General features: G+C 39.4%; 3 protein-coding genes and 1 long non-coding RNA gene across 7 annotated transcripts in view; 2 read left to right on the top strand and 2 right to left on the bottom strand.

Annotated features, from left to right (window-relative positions):
- Positions 1-2,795: 2,795 nt before the first annotated feature.
- pigc (phosphatidylinositol glycan anchor biosynthesis, class C) lies at positions 2,796-6,928 on the bottom strand. Its single transcript, XM_079658100.1, has 3 exons — positions 6,820-6,928; positions 5,140-5,371; positions 2,796-3,930 (listed from the first exon to the last, which is right to left on the bottom strand). The coding sequence occupies exons 2-3, from the start codon at positions 5,365-5,367 to the stop codon at positions 3,274-3,276; spliced, it is 885 nt and encodes a 294-aa protein (XP_079514226.1). The 5' UTR covers positions 5,368-5,371; positions 6,820-6,928; the 3' UTR covers positions 2,796-3,273.
- Positions 6,929-7,199: 271 nt separating this feature from the next.
- LOC307024200 lies at positions 7,200-8,764 on the top strand. Its single transcript, XR_013803862.1, has 2 exons — positions 7,200-8,079; positions 8,154-8,764. It is a non-coding gene; the product is annotated as an uncharacterized lncRNA (long non-coding RNA).
- Positions 8,432-12,955, bottom strand: tmed5 (transmembrane p24 trafficking protein 5). Its single transcript, XM_079658111.1, has 4 exons — positions 12,633-12,955; positions 11,893-11,990; positions 11,629-11,809; positions 8,432-10,493 (listed from the first exon to the last, which is right to left on the bottom strand). Exons 1-4 carry the CDS (start codon positions 12,819-12,821, stop codon positions 10,275-10,277), a joined length of 687 nt encoding a protein of 228 aa, XP_079514237.1. The 5' UTR covers positions 12,822-12,955; the 3' UTR covers positions 8,432-10,274.
- Positions 12,956-14,188: 1,233 nt separating this feature from the next.
- The window catches only part of suco (SUN domain containing ossification factor), a 43,108-nt gene continuing 41,042 nt past the window's right edge, over positions 14,189-16,254 (top strand). For all 4 annotated transcript variants that reach the window (XM_079675790.1, XM_079675789.1, XM_079675788.1 and 1 more), the window contains exon 1: positions 14,189-14,478. In XM_079675790.1, coding sequence (XP_079531916.1) covers positions 14,426-14,478 — 53 coding nt within the window. In that variant the 5' untranslated portion in view covers positions 14,189-14,425. The remainder of the gene's footprint in view (positions 14,479-16,254) is intronic.

The following is a 16,254-nucleotide window of genomic DNA, read 5'->3' as shown; positions in this document are numbered from 1 at the left end:
ATACACTGAACAAAAATATAAAGCAACACTTTTGTTTTTGCTCCCATTTTTCATGAGATGAATTCAAAGATCTAAAACATTTTCTAAATACACAAAATAACCATTTCTCTCAAATATTGTTCACAAATCTGAAAAAATCTGTGATAGTGAGCACTTCTCCTTTGCCGAGATAATCCATCCCACCTCACAGGTGTGGCATATCAAGATGCTGATTAGACAGCATGATTGTTGAACAGGTGTGCCTTAGGCTGGCCACAATAAAAGGCCACTCTGAAACGTGCATTTTTGCTTTATTGGGGGGGTCTGGGGGGGTCTGAAAACCAGTAAGTATCTGGTGTGAGGGTTAGGATTAGGGTTAGGGTAATGTTGTGAATCGAGTGGCCTGTGTTCATCGTCCATAACATAGGCCTGCCCATACCATAACCCCACCACCACCATGGGCCACTCGATTCACAACATTACCCTAACCCGATTTTTTTCAGATTTGTGAACAATATTTGAGAGAAATGGTTATTTTGTGTATGTAGAAAATGTTTTAGATCTTTGAGTTCATCTCATGAAAAATGGGAGCAAAAACAAAAGTGTCGCGTTTATATTTTTGTTCAGTGTAATTACAGCTTAATTTCAATGTCACAATCAAACACTATTTTCCTTGACAAGAATTAATCAGATAATGTTTAAGATGAAATATTATGAGTTGGTATTTCTGCTCCAAATGTATATAAATAAACTTAATTTTGGGGACTACGCCTCTTTAAACATTTAAGAAATTGCAAAGAGAATGAACTTTTTGCAAGCTTTCAAATAATAATGTGAACTGTGATATTCTACTAATATTTTTTACCGAGTTCTGTATTTGTTTCGTATGTGTGTATTTCATAACCAGTGCACAAAAATGGGCCAAGACAGGCTGCAGCTAAAATTCAGTATAGTGGGGAAAACCTAGTACATTGACCAAGAAACAGGCAGTAGACTAGCCTATAGACAACTCATCCAACAAAAACAGGAACAAAAATCTTACAGGATAGTTTACCCCTCTACTCCAACTGCAGTCTCAAAAGCAACCCGGCCCTGGTGAAAGAGACTCAAACATAATAAAGTACTATTTTATCAAACAGTAATATACAGCTTTATCAAGAATTATTTTGCATGTTTATATGATGTTTTAGATTTCTTTATATTGGATGGGGATTTTATTTGACCTTATTGTTTATTCTGTCTCAGTCTCAATGGGATCGAATGTGTTTTATTATGAGTATGAATGTGTTTTAAAGTAGCCTAATTCTATTGTTTTTTTATTGTGGAATTCATTGTTTCCTTATGTCTGGACAACTGGACCAAAAATTATTTCTCTGTGGGATAAGAAATTGAATCGGAGCCAGCCTACCAAAGCTGTTTCTTGTTTAGTGTCCAAAGGTTTAATAGTGGTAGTTTTGGCTTATTATACAGGGGCCCCTGACATTGAATTGATTTTGGTGTCTTATTACCAATATCCATTTAGCCTCCAATCAATGTAAATAAAACCTTATCAAATCAAAACTTTAGAACTCATTATCTATACCCAAAAATGTATTCTGGCAAACCTGGACTGTGACGCGTGGTTACTACGACGCACTTGCAAAGGAACCTACAAAAGCTTCCTTTGCTTTTTTGTGGAAGTGCGGTTCTCTGAGGGGAAGGGAGGACGCAGAGTCACCAGCAGCGCGGCTGAACTGTGTGTCAAAGTCGGGCTTCATCTGTGGATAAATGGCGCCACCACAGCGGGCAAAACCCAGAGCAAGGCCCGCTGTAACATTTCAAAACAAGCCGGGGAGAGGAGAGGCGAAGGTATGACACCTAGCGTCCATCACACATACTGTTTTACTGCACGTAAAGCTCCATTCACGCTCTCTAGTATCAAACTGTTCTCGTCACTCATGACATTGTTTCACAAATAGTAACCTAAACAATTAGTTGTATTTGTAGCGAGTTTTAATTTTGTCTAAAGGAAAGCCATAATCAAAAGAAAAAGATAGCGTTTTTTTTCTTGTAACGTTAGCTGATATTCAAACAAAAACAAAAAATAAACAAAGGTTGCTACAGTTCCAGTCTTCTTCACATTGGATGTTGAACACAAATGACAATAAGTTAGCGACATGGAGGTGAAACGTCTTACTATTCTTGTAAATTAAATAGTTAGTGTGTCAAAGCAGAGGACTACTGCTCTCTGTGGGCTGAGGTTTGTAAGGCAGCACGGAAAATACAACAGGTGGTTTTCATTAACCGGCAACGTGACGTCACTACGGGGTGTGACCGGAAATAGAAGAATTGTTTTTATTGTTACCCACATTTGGAAGTAAAAACTGGAGAACATTACAAAACTGAAAATATAGTTAAGACTTGCATTTCATTAGGGCTGTGAATTGACATTTTTCCTTATCGAGTAATCTGGCAATCTTTTTTTTCAGTTAATCAAATTAATTCATTTAATCTGTGATATGACCATCACAAAGTCACAGAGCCAAACATCACATATTTTAATATCTTATATATTACCAATATATACTTAAATCCTTGTTTTATGACAAAGAAGGGCAATAAATCATCTCAGTTGAGGCTGTAATCAGAGAATAATGGCAGTGTATCAATATTTGTGCACGAAGAATTACTAAAACAATCGGTTTTGAAAAAACTTTTCTCTCCCGTTTATCGACTAATGGATTAATTCTTTCAGCTCTAGATCAACATTTGTAACCTGCTGTCCATGTAAAATAAACTTCTGGTAATTCCTTAGAACTGTATTAAAAGAACTCACACAGGGTTAAACTTTCTTTATTGCCCTTCATTTTAATTTCAAATGTTTCATTGTAACATATTTTGCAATTCCCTGGGTTAAACACTTTGGATCTGTCAGTTTAATTAACAACATCAAACTGTACACAATCTATAAAAACATAGAAACATCCCCCACATATATTGACATATCACTTATATTAAATTGGTGCAAGCAAAACTGGAATATCCAGTAATGTAAGTTGCATGTCAGTTGATATCTTCCATTACATGTCTGAGATCAACAGTTTAAAGACAGTAGCAGCATTAAAAACATCTTAGTTTTCACTGTAAGAGTATAAAAAGTTGTAATGGCTGTCAGATGTGGACCAAAGTTAACATTTGTCAGTTGAAAGCAGCAGCATAATACTGCAGACTGACAGTTATCCATATACAATTCTCAGTTGTCTTGCAGCTTTAAATGTCAGCTATACACCTGTGTGCTTATCTCGGCTGTGTCCATTAGTGAAGGAAGTGATTGAGATCCTCTTGAATCTCAGCCTCATCCCAGGGTCCGTGGATGTTGTCCTTGTGCCTCTGCAGTCTAACTAGCAGCAGGGGGCAGAGTAATGTAACACTCCCCAAGGCCAGGGCTAAGAGCACAGCCCCCCCTGGCCACTGGGACCCCAGACCACCCACTCCCGCGAAACACACTCCGACACACACCCCTGTGAAGTGGCTCGGGGCTTTCTCCCTGAGCCTCTGCAGCAGGCAGGGCCACAGGGCAAACACCAGCAGGGCACAGCTGAGCATGGCGAAGGTGTGCAGAGCCCCAGGTAACCTTGAGGCCAAACACACAGAGGCAAACAGGGCTGCATTCAGGGAGAGGCTGCCTGGGGGGGAGGGCTGGGCGTAAGGGAACGACACCAGGTGGGCAAGCAGCATCATGGCAGACATGGCGTACACTGTGTCGGTACTCACAGACTCTGTTAGTGTCTTCAGAACTGGCGAGAAGCCAAAGGTAAAGGAAAGAAAAATAGTGGCACTCTGTAAGTCAGCTAGACGGCTCCGCGGCTCACAGCCCGACTGCACTTGAGACATCAGGGCTTGGTGCAGTCCGTAACCCAGCAGAGCGCAGATAAGGCTGCTCCATAACAGCCTCTCAGGGGACAGCTGACCCTGGGAGGAAAGCACAACATAAATGTAGAATTATTGTATTTATTTATTTATTCAGGAAGGTGATAGTTATATTACCCACAGTAGATATCCATCCATAAAGGTTTGTTGCAATATTTGTTTTTGTCATTATGTGACTTTGGAAATTCAAACTTACTCTTTAAAACACAACAGTCTCAACATTCAGGTCCCAATCTGGAAGGGCTGTCTGTCAGCTAAGTAAAGCTTTGAAAATATTCAAAAGATATTGTACACTTCAACTTATTTATTTATTTCGTGCCTTAAATACATTTTGCTGCTGCCCGTGTCCACAGCAGTACTTTGCTTAGCTCCCCGTGCCGGCACAGCTGCCTGTTTCTACGTTAGGTAAAACAGTGACTATGACTTCGTACCTTATACAACTCCACTCCAAAATCTGAACTATCCCTTAAGGCAGTGTTTTTCAAAGTGGGGCCCCCGACCCCCCGGGGGGCCACCAGCTGGCGCCAGGGGGGTCACGCAAAGTTTGAGGGAAAGGGGATTTTTTTTTTTTTTTAAAGTTACATTTTTTTCTTCAAGCCAATCAGAATCGAGCTGCCTCTACTGAGAGTGAAACTGAGTATCTGCTCAGCTTTTGGAGCAAGTGAGAGCTAGTGAATATTTCGCTCTGCAGCTGGATGAGAGCACGGATGTAGCAAATATTGATGTTTATATATATGAATATAAATATGTTTATTGTTAATATTACTGTTGAATATTATATATAATATTATTAAGGCATAAGTAGCTTTCAAAAATGCTAAAAATATATGTTAATTGTTCATATTACTGTTCAAAATTATATAATATTATAAAGACAGAAATCACTTTAAAAATGCTTTAAAAATATGTTTACTTTTGATATTACTGTTTAATATTGTGTTAAGAATGTTTATAACAGAAGACACAATGAATGTAATGAATGACAAACAAAAGATATTTATCAAAAACATTTTTAGAAGAATAACTGATTATTAATTATTAATACAAATATATATTAAGAAAATGTATTAAGCTGTATGATTAATTTGTCATATTCTCCATCATAATGTACTCATCATTTAAAAAAAAAATTGCAACAGGGGGGTCCCCGACAGACGATAATGCTATATGGGGGTCCTTGGCATGGCAAAGTTTGGGAACCCCGGCCTTAAGGCACAGTGTGTTCTACGAGACAGTTTTCTAAAGCTTTACCTGCTCCATGTAGAGCCAGAGGGTGATAAAAATGGCCACACAGGACAGCTGTTCTCCGACAAAGCCTGCCTCTTTCACCACAGTCCAGTATCGGTACTGTCGGATGCCCTCGTTCCTGCGTAGTTCCTCCAGGAAACGCTGGTCCACATAGTTGTCAGGGAACGGCTGCCGCTCCCACAGCACCTTCCTCCAGGGCACAGCTGGACTCGGGGCTCCGTCAGGCCCCATCACCCTGATCACACAAACATAAACACAGTCACATTTATGAGCAATAATTGTACATATCCCCAGCTGAATATCCTCTTAATATGACACATATTATTATGCTTTCACTATCGCGCAATCACCTGAAACTAAGTATCGTTGTTATTGTGAATATATTGAGAAAGAATACACATCAATATATGTATTAAATGCGGTATACATTTTCCAGTTTTCATTATAAACAGCAAATACAGTAATTGTTCCATAATAATAAAGTATTTTAATTAAAGAACATGTATGGATAGTAAAGAATAGACAAAAGGGAGTCTGGATCTCTCTGGACCTGCTAAACAATTAAACTACATTTGAAATGCCTAAATAATAAAGAGGTAAATAAAGGTTTTCATTTGTGGTCAAACAAATCAAGATTTAAATTAAGGAATATAGTTAGATCAGATTAGGGCAGTGGTTCTCAAAGTGCCCCCTGGGCGGCGCAGAGGCATGCCAGGGGGGCGCGAGAGACCAGGAGGAAAAATGGTTTAAAAAAAAGGGAAATCATAATTAAAAAAATTATTGATTCGAAAATAATATGATGCAGTACAGTACTATTACGTGTTGAGAGATTTATCCATAGATCTCTTCATTTTGCTCTCAAAGTGCACCAGATTGATGCATTTAACTTCAATATTTAAAAACAAATCTTCCCGGGGGGGAGCTTGACCCTGGACCCCCCTATGTGAGGTCCACACACCACCTATAAAAATAGCACTTTACCTCTGCTTACACCTATATGCCGTGAGCTGATAATCGAGCCTTCGTTGTAACTGTCACACTGTGTATATGCGTGGGGATTGTTGCAGTAGAAAATTCCACTGTAGCGACCGGTACATTAATGGGAAACCTTAAAGGTTTGGGCACCCTCTATGAAACGTCAAGCTACCCCACAGCACCCCCAAAATAAATCTCTGGCGCCGCCACTGAGCCTAACTATTTGTGTTTGGGGGGCCTGACTTTTCTCCAAAGGGGGGCCTGATAGAAAAAGTTTGAGAACCACATTAGATGCTACAGAATCCTACACACTGGATCTTTTGAGTGCGTCTTGCGCATTATGATAAGGTCAGATACTATTTTACAAGGGAATTATTGCTCATTGTAGCAGGTGGACGTCAACGTTTAACAGATTAATCAACGTTTTTTTTCCCAAATGTTGGCTTGTAAGCTAATGAGTTATTTGTCATGTAATTTCTGTATCTAATTTATTGATTTAATTAAGAATGGGATGATAACAGGGTTTTAACTTTTAACTTTCGCAACCAGTGCTGCTCTGCTGCTAGCATGAAACTATCGGTACTTCCGGCTGTAGCACGATAATAAAAGCACACATATACCAGACGTACATGTGTGTTTATGAACACGAATACATTGATGATTGAGTTTAACAGTCTCCACACACATCTCTAAAGGTTTTCCACCTACTTGAGCTGGGATTCTGTTCAGCGCTGATGCTACAATCTCATCCTGTCACAAAGCCGGAAGAGAAGTGAGCAGTGAGCACTTTATGAGAGCTCTCAGCCAGAGACGCCCCCTGTGGGTGGATGATCAGAGAAAAGACAACAGCATCTGTAAAATGTATACTGATGACTTCTTAGATTGTATTAGATTCGATATATTTTATTGATCCTAATGCAAAAATAAATAAAATAGAAAATTAAGAAACAACAGTAAATATATACATATCCACTGTAGAAGATAAACAAAACAGTGAATATATACATATCAATAGTTTAAGATATATGTATTTAGAGTATATCTATTGAATACACAATATAAAAATAAACAACTTCATATTTTTTACACTTTGTTTATTTGTTTTAAAATGAAAATAAATAAAAATACATGTATTTTTTTCACGGAAAAAGACAAATGAATGAAGTATGATAAAACAATATAATGATGCCTCCATTAAAAAAAAAAAAAAACATAAAACAACAAAAAGAATCAAAACAAGCTAATTCTATGGGAAAAGTTTAAAATGCAATACTACAACCTCAGGGAGCCCTGCTAAAACACACATTTAATGACTGGTTGTTAAACACTTTTCTAAATGCAGTGTATATCTGATCCCGTGTTTTCATGGACATAGGAAGATGATCGTCCTCACTTTGCATACCAAAAATGTCCTCCTTTTGTTTTACTTTGACAAGGTGGCGGTGTTGGATATTCGTGGCCCCTTCTCTGACCAACAGACCCTGAAGTCTGCAAAAATGTAATGTATAACTTGTTCACATGTCACTGAAGGTTTGTGTCACTTTGCAATACTTTCATCGTATTGAGTGTGGTACCCTTCGATAACCCTCATCTATATTCTTTCAAACAGGAGCAACTCAGTGGAAAGGCCACCCAAGGCCTCTGTCTCCTTTGTGACAATTCAGGCCGCCTGTAAACCTCACAGGTCAGAGTCAAAGGAGCCACAAACACCAAGCACCATGGTAAATTCTTCCTACTGAAAGAAACCATGGTTGGGAACCTCATTTTAACCTTGCATTTCAATTTAGAAGATAGAAAAAGCACATTTCATACAACAGCTTAGCCTACATTTTCTTACAGATGTTGTTAACTGATGCTTCGTTGTCTCTTACATATCACCCATCGTTGATTTTAGTTGAGGATATCATGTGTAAAGGGAGACCAGGTTTCCAGAAGAATTGGGTCATCCACACAGCGTCTGATAGGCCAGTAAGTGCCTGTATTTGAATAAAAGTGTAAAATTGTTAGGAAAACAAGCCCCAAACCACTTTCTCTTTTTTCAGTTCTCCTAGGCTGCGTCCGCTGTGCATGGCGGGGGGCTCGGGCTCTGCACTGAAGGATTGTCTCATCATCAGAGCTCTGCACCTCGAGATGCACAAAAAGAAACCAAAATGTGCCAAAGCTAAATAATTTGGTCACTTCCACTTCTCCTGAACTGCTGTATGCTGAAGAAGCTCCAGCTCCCCTACAGGTATCTACACAAAAGTTTGATAGGATGTCTCTAGCGTTACAATAACCAACATGTTTAAACATAGTGGAACACGGGAGTCAGAAAAAGGCATGACTGTTTTACTGTTTAATTTATACACATTTACAACTACAGGACATAAGTTGAATAAAAAATGTTTAACGTCACATTCCCTCCAACTCCACCTCTCCTTCGGGGTAGTAAAAAATACTTTTCAGTTCTAAAGTTGACCCAGAAACTTTGAAAATCTTCTACTCAGCAACATAAAAATATTTGTTTTCTTTATTTTTTGTAGAACTCTGAAGCACATTAAAATCCAACACTACATACTTTTAAATTAAAAACTGCAAACCACAGTGAGATAATGGCGGGCAGAATAACAATGAATGGTTGAACGCACTTAAACAAAGGCTTAGGATGATTCTTTTTTTACACTCAAAAAGCATCACATTTGTTATTGCAGGGAGAAACAACATGTACGGCAAAACTGTGTAAAAACGGTCTTATTTTCAACGTAAGGCCGTTGAACTAGGCATGAACTCACTGTGTTCTTTATCTTACAGCTCAGGTTAAATCAGAAGATGGCAACATGAAGCTTCCAGGAGGGTAGTGGGTTACCAAGTTTCACCTGTGACGCTCAGAATTAACAATAAAACTAATTCTCTCAGCAACCATTTTGAAAATCCACAGCAGTGTCTTAATACTTAATTATTCTTTTAATCAATGACAGACAAATCTCTAGAGCTGCTTCCTTCACTCACACATCAGAACACGTTGAGGACCGGTTTCTGATTGGCCCCCCATTATCGTAAAAACACACTTTGGGGCCCACAGATAATGCTCTAAAGAATATGAATACAAAACACAAGTTGTTCTGTGGCATCAGAGGCAGTGCAATGATCAGATAGCTTGTAATGGTGGCTAATAAAAGTATGTCAATATCCTAAATAATTCACAGAAATATTTGTAAAAGAACGCTGACGTGGCCAAGGCAGTAAGTGGCCCGTGCATAATGAACAGAGCAGTGCACTGATAAAGCAGTGGTAATGACCTTCCAGGTGTCGGGAAGATAGAAATAGACTTAGTCACCAGAGAAACAGGCAGACTCCACATCTCCACACAGTAGGTGGCTGTAAGCAGACACCTGCCAGCAGCACTGAGCTTCACAGCGGAGGAGTGGAGCTAGCTGCCATTAAGCCCACAAATCAATGCAAATGAGAGGGGGGCAGAAGTCTTAATGAGATGTGGCCCCTTGATCCATGGCCCCTTGATTGCTAAAGAGCATGTCTGACTTTCATTTCAGTATTGGCATGAAAGGGAAAATCTGTCTGAATTTCTAGATATAACTGAAATGTTCAAGGCAATGGAAGAAACACTGAGGGTTCTCTGTAACAGTATCTTTTTTAAAGTAACATCTGTCTAGGGAAGACTTGCCGTCTAACTGATTGTACTTCCCACTATATCATTTCTTCATCTAGTCTATCGCATATAAAAACATGTCTGAGGCAAAGAGGACATTTTTGCAATTGGCCACTGGCCTGTTAACTTTAGGCTCTGTAAGAAAACATATTCATATCATTAACATGCTTGTTATGCTGTGCTTGTCACTTTTTGAAAGAATTACAGCCACTAAGGAAGACTATAAAACAATATACAAGTTTAAAAGAGAGAGACAAAGACACTTTTTCTGTAGCATGGAGGAGTTTGCAAAGCAGAGGGGTCAACAGTTAAAAGTTCCTGTTCCAAACCAGCGAATCCTGGCCACCAAACTCCAGTGGACCAGAGTAACAACCCTTTGTTATTAATAAGACAAAATGTCTGTTTGTGTGTGTGGGTGGACATCTTGTGTTAAAAGTAGGAAACCAGTTGAAAAAAAAATCCCAAAAAGGTGTCTGAGGGCGTTCTCTCTCTGTCCGTCTTTTCGTTCGGGGTGGTGTTATGTGCGGATTTTCCTTTTATCTTCAAACAGTGAGCGGACAAGGTAGACCTGGGTCGCCGCTATCATCATCATAACAACAAGGTTTGTGATGGACCAGAAGTTAACCCTGTCAAAGTTACTCTCCTGGATGTTTCTGTCACGAGCCTCGAACGCACGCAGCACCGTCTGGATGTGCACACTCTTGCCCAGCCGAGCCTTCACATTGTTGATGGTGTCCTGGAGGAGAGGAGACACACAGGTCAGGGTGACAGAATCTGAAGACTTTCAACATTACTTCTCCATGACACTAAAATCTTTAAAAACGTATAGATTTACAAAGCAGAGTGATTGAAATAAGAGTCAGATCTATAGGAACTTTAAATTAGTTAGGTATGTTCCCTAATTATATGAGAAATGAACTTCCTGCACAGCTGGAGGATACATTTCCTGTCTTTTGAGGGAGGCTTATGGGACTTCTGACACAAATTACGGCAGTTCCTGTTGAAGAGCCGTTGCAGGCTTTTGTGGCGCAAGCTGAGACAAATGGCTGTCCTTAGCCAATAGGTGAGGGTTCATGACAATGTCTATTCTTGGGACACTCTCCTTGTGACTTTGTATGTGTAAGGGTTTTTCCATGCAACCAGGTTTGTCTGATTTTAGCAGTGCTGTGCCAACATGTGTTTCCTCTCTACAGCTTACTGATGCAGTCATGTACTAGAGACTACAGACAAAGCTATTTTCTAACGGTGGTTAACCTTCAGTACTTTTGTAGCTTTTATCGGCATCTTTGGGATTTTGAGTTTAGGGTCTGTTGCTGCTTGACATTAGTAGCTATCCACTTGCAAAGCAAAAGCAAAAGCAATGGGCCACCAAGTTACAGGAAATTCATTAGGTCTACTCAACCAGATATGGACATGTTTTGCTCTATTTGGTTGGTAGATCAGTCAGAAATACTGCAGGAAAAGGGTGGTACTAAGTAACAGAAAGAGTCACAGTGATCTGAAAATAGCTGCAGCCGTCATCAAGATAAACATTTTACCTTGCTGTGCAGTGCGGCTTGGTGGAACTACCCCCAGCGTTTATATGTTACACTGCATGCCATTTTTATTGACTGCCTGCTGGGTCACTTTGCACCTCCTATGTCATCTTTAGAGCATAGGTGGCACAGTGACAATATCATGGCAAACAAGAGAGGGACAAAGTCCGAAACACCCGGTAAGAATAAGCCAACACTTTGAATCAACTTCTCACTAGTGCCATTCATTCTAAGGAGGTTCTACACAAACAAACCTTTTGTACGATTATCTATTTGAATATGCATGTCAAGTTGAATATTTAATACATAACACATGGTCTATCTCTGCACCCTCACCATTATGTCTTCCAGCTTCATGTCCAGTATGTCGGTTCCCTGGACGTACGCCTTCCAGTCGTCTTGTTCTTCTTCTGTTTCCATGTTGTCCAGGATCAACTCAAAGAAGATGAGCTTCTCGGAGACAGAGCTGAAAGTGTTGTCGAAGCAGAACATGTAGTCTCCATCCACAGTCTCAACACTGGAGGGAAACACAGGTAGTAAGAGCTTACACATGCATCTGTGTCAGTCATGCATGTTACTAAGAGGACCTATGTAACTCACGTGTGTACTCCATCGGACTTGTGGTAGTCACTGAACAGCACTTGACCAGAAGGAGAGGAAATTAAGAAATCTACATCGAGACCTGCTCCATCTAAAACCTGTGGAAAATGTAGGACATCACACTTGAAAGTTAATGGGACAGAGTACATTTTGAAAACCAAGACATAGAAACAATACTGAAAGATTATATGTGGGTTATTATTAACTTCAATCAATCAATGAATCTTAGTATCAGTATATTAAATGTGGGGAGCTCTAGTTTCTCTATCTAGGCCCCCCTTTATTCTACCTTGTGCTCCAGGGTAGACACTACAAAAGACGTGTAAAATGCTCGGCATGTCTCCCACAGGCAATTTATGTAAACTCCCTGACATTACCTAACTACTACAACCACCAGAGTCAGACTCATGCAGTGTAGTACACTGTGTATACTAACAGGCAAAACAGGTTCCCAGCCAAATGAACATAGAGGTGTGAGCTACATAACCCGTTGGTTCTCTTTCTCATATAAATTATATGGTCATTTATAAGGGGTTTGCATTAATGAAACCTGTAAATGAGGCCCACAATATGCAGGAAACGATAACAGTACCATATTAAAAGTGTAATGTTATGTCAATGTTGACTCAGGCTCAGGGGTTATCATTGAATTGGCACAGTCCAGACATAAATAGGTGGTTTGCTCAGCTTACGTTACAATGTATTAAAGTATAATTGTAATTAAGAAGAGTTTATATCACCTGGTATTCAATTTCCAGTGAGGCATCTTTCTTCATAGTCTGGAAGAAACACTCCTTGCGACCGGCGGCTAGAGTAAAAGTGAAGTCGCTGTCCATAGACTGAGAGAAGGAAGCCACCAGCAAAAACCTGTCCGAAAACAGAGCGACGAACACGGACAGGGCACACGCAATCACCCGGCCTACCTCCATAGCCAAGTCCGCCTGCCTACACGTCCAAAAGAGGGGAAAAAAGGTGTTACAGGAGCTTAAAAGATGAGTGAGTGAAGGAGAGGCTAGTAACGCAAACTAACTTCTGTTAAATGTTCTGGATCTCACTTGACGGGGCAACGCTAAGGACCCTGCCTGATCAAAACAAAAAACATATATTTAGTTTGACTTCAAACAATAACGGATTCATTCTCTGTTTTATTGGGTTTACTTTGGTTTAGATTATTTGTCATCACTAGATCTAAATTAGATACAACAACAAAATTGCAGGCAGATGTGTAGGGCTCTTCTCAAATTGCACTCTGGGATACGTAGTTTATCTCTCTTATTATGCATCCATGAGTTTATCTATGCCATGTGGAGTAAGTTGATAAAACGATGGAGTAACATAGCATAAATTAGATCCTATGTTTTAGCTACAGTTTGTCAATACAAGTAATACATTTTAAAAAGTTAGAGGATTGGCTTTAAATATAAATGTGTGATTACATTTTGATACATTTTTTTAAATTAAGTATACCAAAAAAACATCAGCATCAACATGCATCTGGTACATCTGTGATACTGGACATGGAGCATTTTTACATTAGTAAACAAAAACGGTACTCATGTTTATCTATATTATCCACATATTATGACATTTCTCCAATGCAAATCCTGTTGTGGGAGACATATGGGAAATGGAGGAGGGGTTATGTCGAAGAATGGAGGGGCGAATAATATTGTTGTTGAACTTTAAAATATCCCCCTTTCCACCTTTCACCTGAATGGCACATGGATAAGGTCAACATAAAAGCAACAACACTGAAACTGAAAACTAGAAGGTTAAAATATACTGATACATGTTTATATGAGAAATACACAATACAGATTGAACAATAAAGTTAATGTTTATTTCAGTGAGCGTTGAACTCTAATAAAAAATGGCTATCTTTTTTTTAATCCCTTTCAGGATGTTTTGAGGTATGTATGTACAATATGACGTTTTTAAGGCTATGATGCAAAAAGTACACAGTGTACAGATTCCTCTTCACACACCTCATCAAGTGATTTGGACTAGTTGCATATACATTGCCCTTACACACTACACAGGTATCAGCATTAGTCACTTATTGCAAAGTTTGACATCAGAAGATTGAGCAACAACTGAAAAACATTGCATGCATTAGTGATTTGCTTATCAAGATATCGGTGACGCGTCCGGCTCCACAGCACAGTCACTTACTCATCATCAGTCCAGGGGATGTGTTGTTGAAACCACGACGTTGCTACGTGCTCTGTGATTGGTTTACACATTCCAAGCTCTGATTTGATTGGTCGGACGTGGAGCAGGGGTTGAATTTACCGACGAACAGCGACCCATTTACAGCAGTCGCAAGCTGAAAAAGAAGCGGACAACTGGTCCGCACAATGACAATTAGCATACCTCTAGTGAGCGTTTTAGCCACAGAAGACAGTCGTTTACGCCTTTCTAATTAACACAGGGCCCCAGCCAACAAAAACAGCTTGTCTTTGGTTTATTGTGTAGACGAGAGAGATAAGACAAAACCTCAAAGAGCGAGGATGTTGGTCCCCGCGGGAAGATAATGAAGAGGCTGCGTGTTTTGTTGGTGTGCCTCATTGTAGCTCTCCTGTGCTGGTAAGCTAATCCGACATCTACATTGACATTAGTTATGACATGACAGTTGTATCAACAATTGAACCATGTTTTGTGATAATATTCCTGTCCGTCGAGTCGCTCTGAACGAGTGTTTTGCCGCATAATATGATTCAGTCATCAATGTTGAGGGGCATGAGTCTCCTCTGCTACACAGCTAACACTCAGCTAGTTACAGGGTGGCTGTGATGGACAGTTGCCTTTAACCTTCGCATGGGTTTTGTCGGTGCTTGACATGACTGGTTTATTTGTGTTGTTTCAAATGGGTTTAAGTAGGTTAACTAGCCAGCTGTGGAATAGCAACATGGCTAGCTAACCCGAACCACTGAACATGGACTTTGATAGAAAACGTTACTTATCTGATGGCTGGTAACGTTATTGTTGACCAAAAATATGTAAAAGCAACAAGCTGTGTGTATGCCATTTCTTTTCACATTGGTTCAAATAAAAATAAAAGTTATTTCCCTGCAGTTTATGCTTTCAACCTTGAATTGTTCCTCAATTAGTAATGTTTTACTCGAGATAATTATCTGGAAAATGGTTTCAAATCAACATCATCAGCAAGAGGAGGCTAAAATGATGTTAAAAGATTGGTTAGCCAGTCTACGGCACCTAGTTGCAATCAGAATTATTTAATATATTATTGTATGAATAAGAAAACAACAAGCATTTATCAGCATTTGTGAAAACAAATCCAAATATTTGTTATTATTAATGAACGTTTTAAAAAGAAATAATGATTGGTATTTAACAAGTTTCTTTCAATTAACCAATGAATGTCACACATTACAGGATCCAAAACAAGACTCAACAGTATGGTGAAAACCTCAGTGTAACATTATTACTTAAAAATCAACAGATTTAACATATCCATTGCTGCCTTCTACAATGTAAATAAGTTGCATTTATGTGTGTACTTCCTCTTAACTGTACCTGCAGTAAGATGTGACATCTGGTAGATGAACTGTGTCACGACTTTTTTCAATCTCAGACTCATGGCGCAGGTAACAATATGCAGGGTTTAGAATAATAGGATTACCTGGTCGCCAGCAGGCCACCTTTAGCAAGATTGGTGACTCAGGGGCAGCAACGTGGCCTGCTGACTGTTGTGTCTTTCTCTACTTGACATTTCTTTGTGATGACCACTCACTGTCACTTTTACTGACAATGAGATGATTTTGTTTTTTGGGAGACTAAACAGTAATGATCGTATCCTCAAACATATTTTAATGCTCATGTTTTATTGAGCATAACAGAGGATAAACAGGAAAAAGTACTAGCTCACTGAGTCAGACAATGGTAAATACTCCAAATCCCAGACCAAGATAAGATTATTTCCGAAAGAGATCAGGCATAGCTCTAGCAGATTTTGTGTACTGTTTTATATTCATGGCAGGAAAACAAGTAGAAAAAAAGAGCATGAGAAAAAAAAAAAAAAAAAACACAGTTACGTCAGAACAAAGTTTTGCTCTCCCGCCAAAGAATGTGTCCAAAGGATAATTGAACTAAAAATGAAATGGACAAATGAGACATCATCCCTTGAAACAGCTTTATTTGATTGCATATAAGGTGTTTGCCTGCTTACACCTTGGTGCACTTATTCACTTTCCCACCAACTAATGACCATGCAACCACATGCACAGACCTCATTAGTGATGCAAACCCTTTTTAGCTTGCTGCTGTCGGCTTCTCACTCCTCTGTGCCAGCTCTCACACATCCCAGTAGGAACAGAGAAACAGGGAATGCACTCCTTTCTG

Source organism: Notothenia rossii (assembly GCF_949606895.1).
Source record: "Notothenia rossii genome assembly, chromosome: 1".
NCBI classification, from domain to species: domain Eukaryota; kingdom Metazoa; phylum Chordata; class Actinopteri; order Perciformes; family Nototheniidae; genus Notothenia; species Notothenia rossii.
This window is presented reverse-complemented; position numbering and strand designations above follow the sequence as displayed.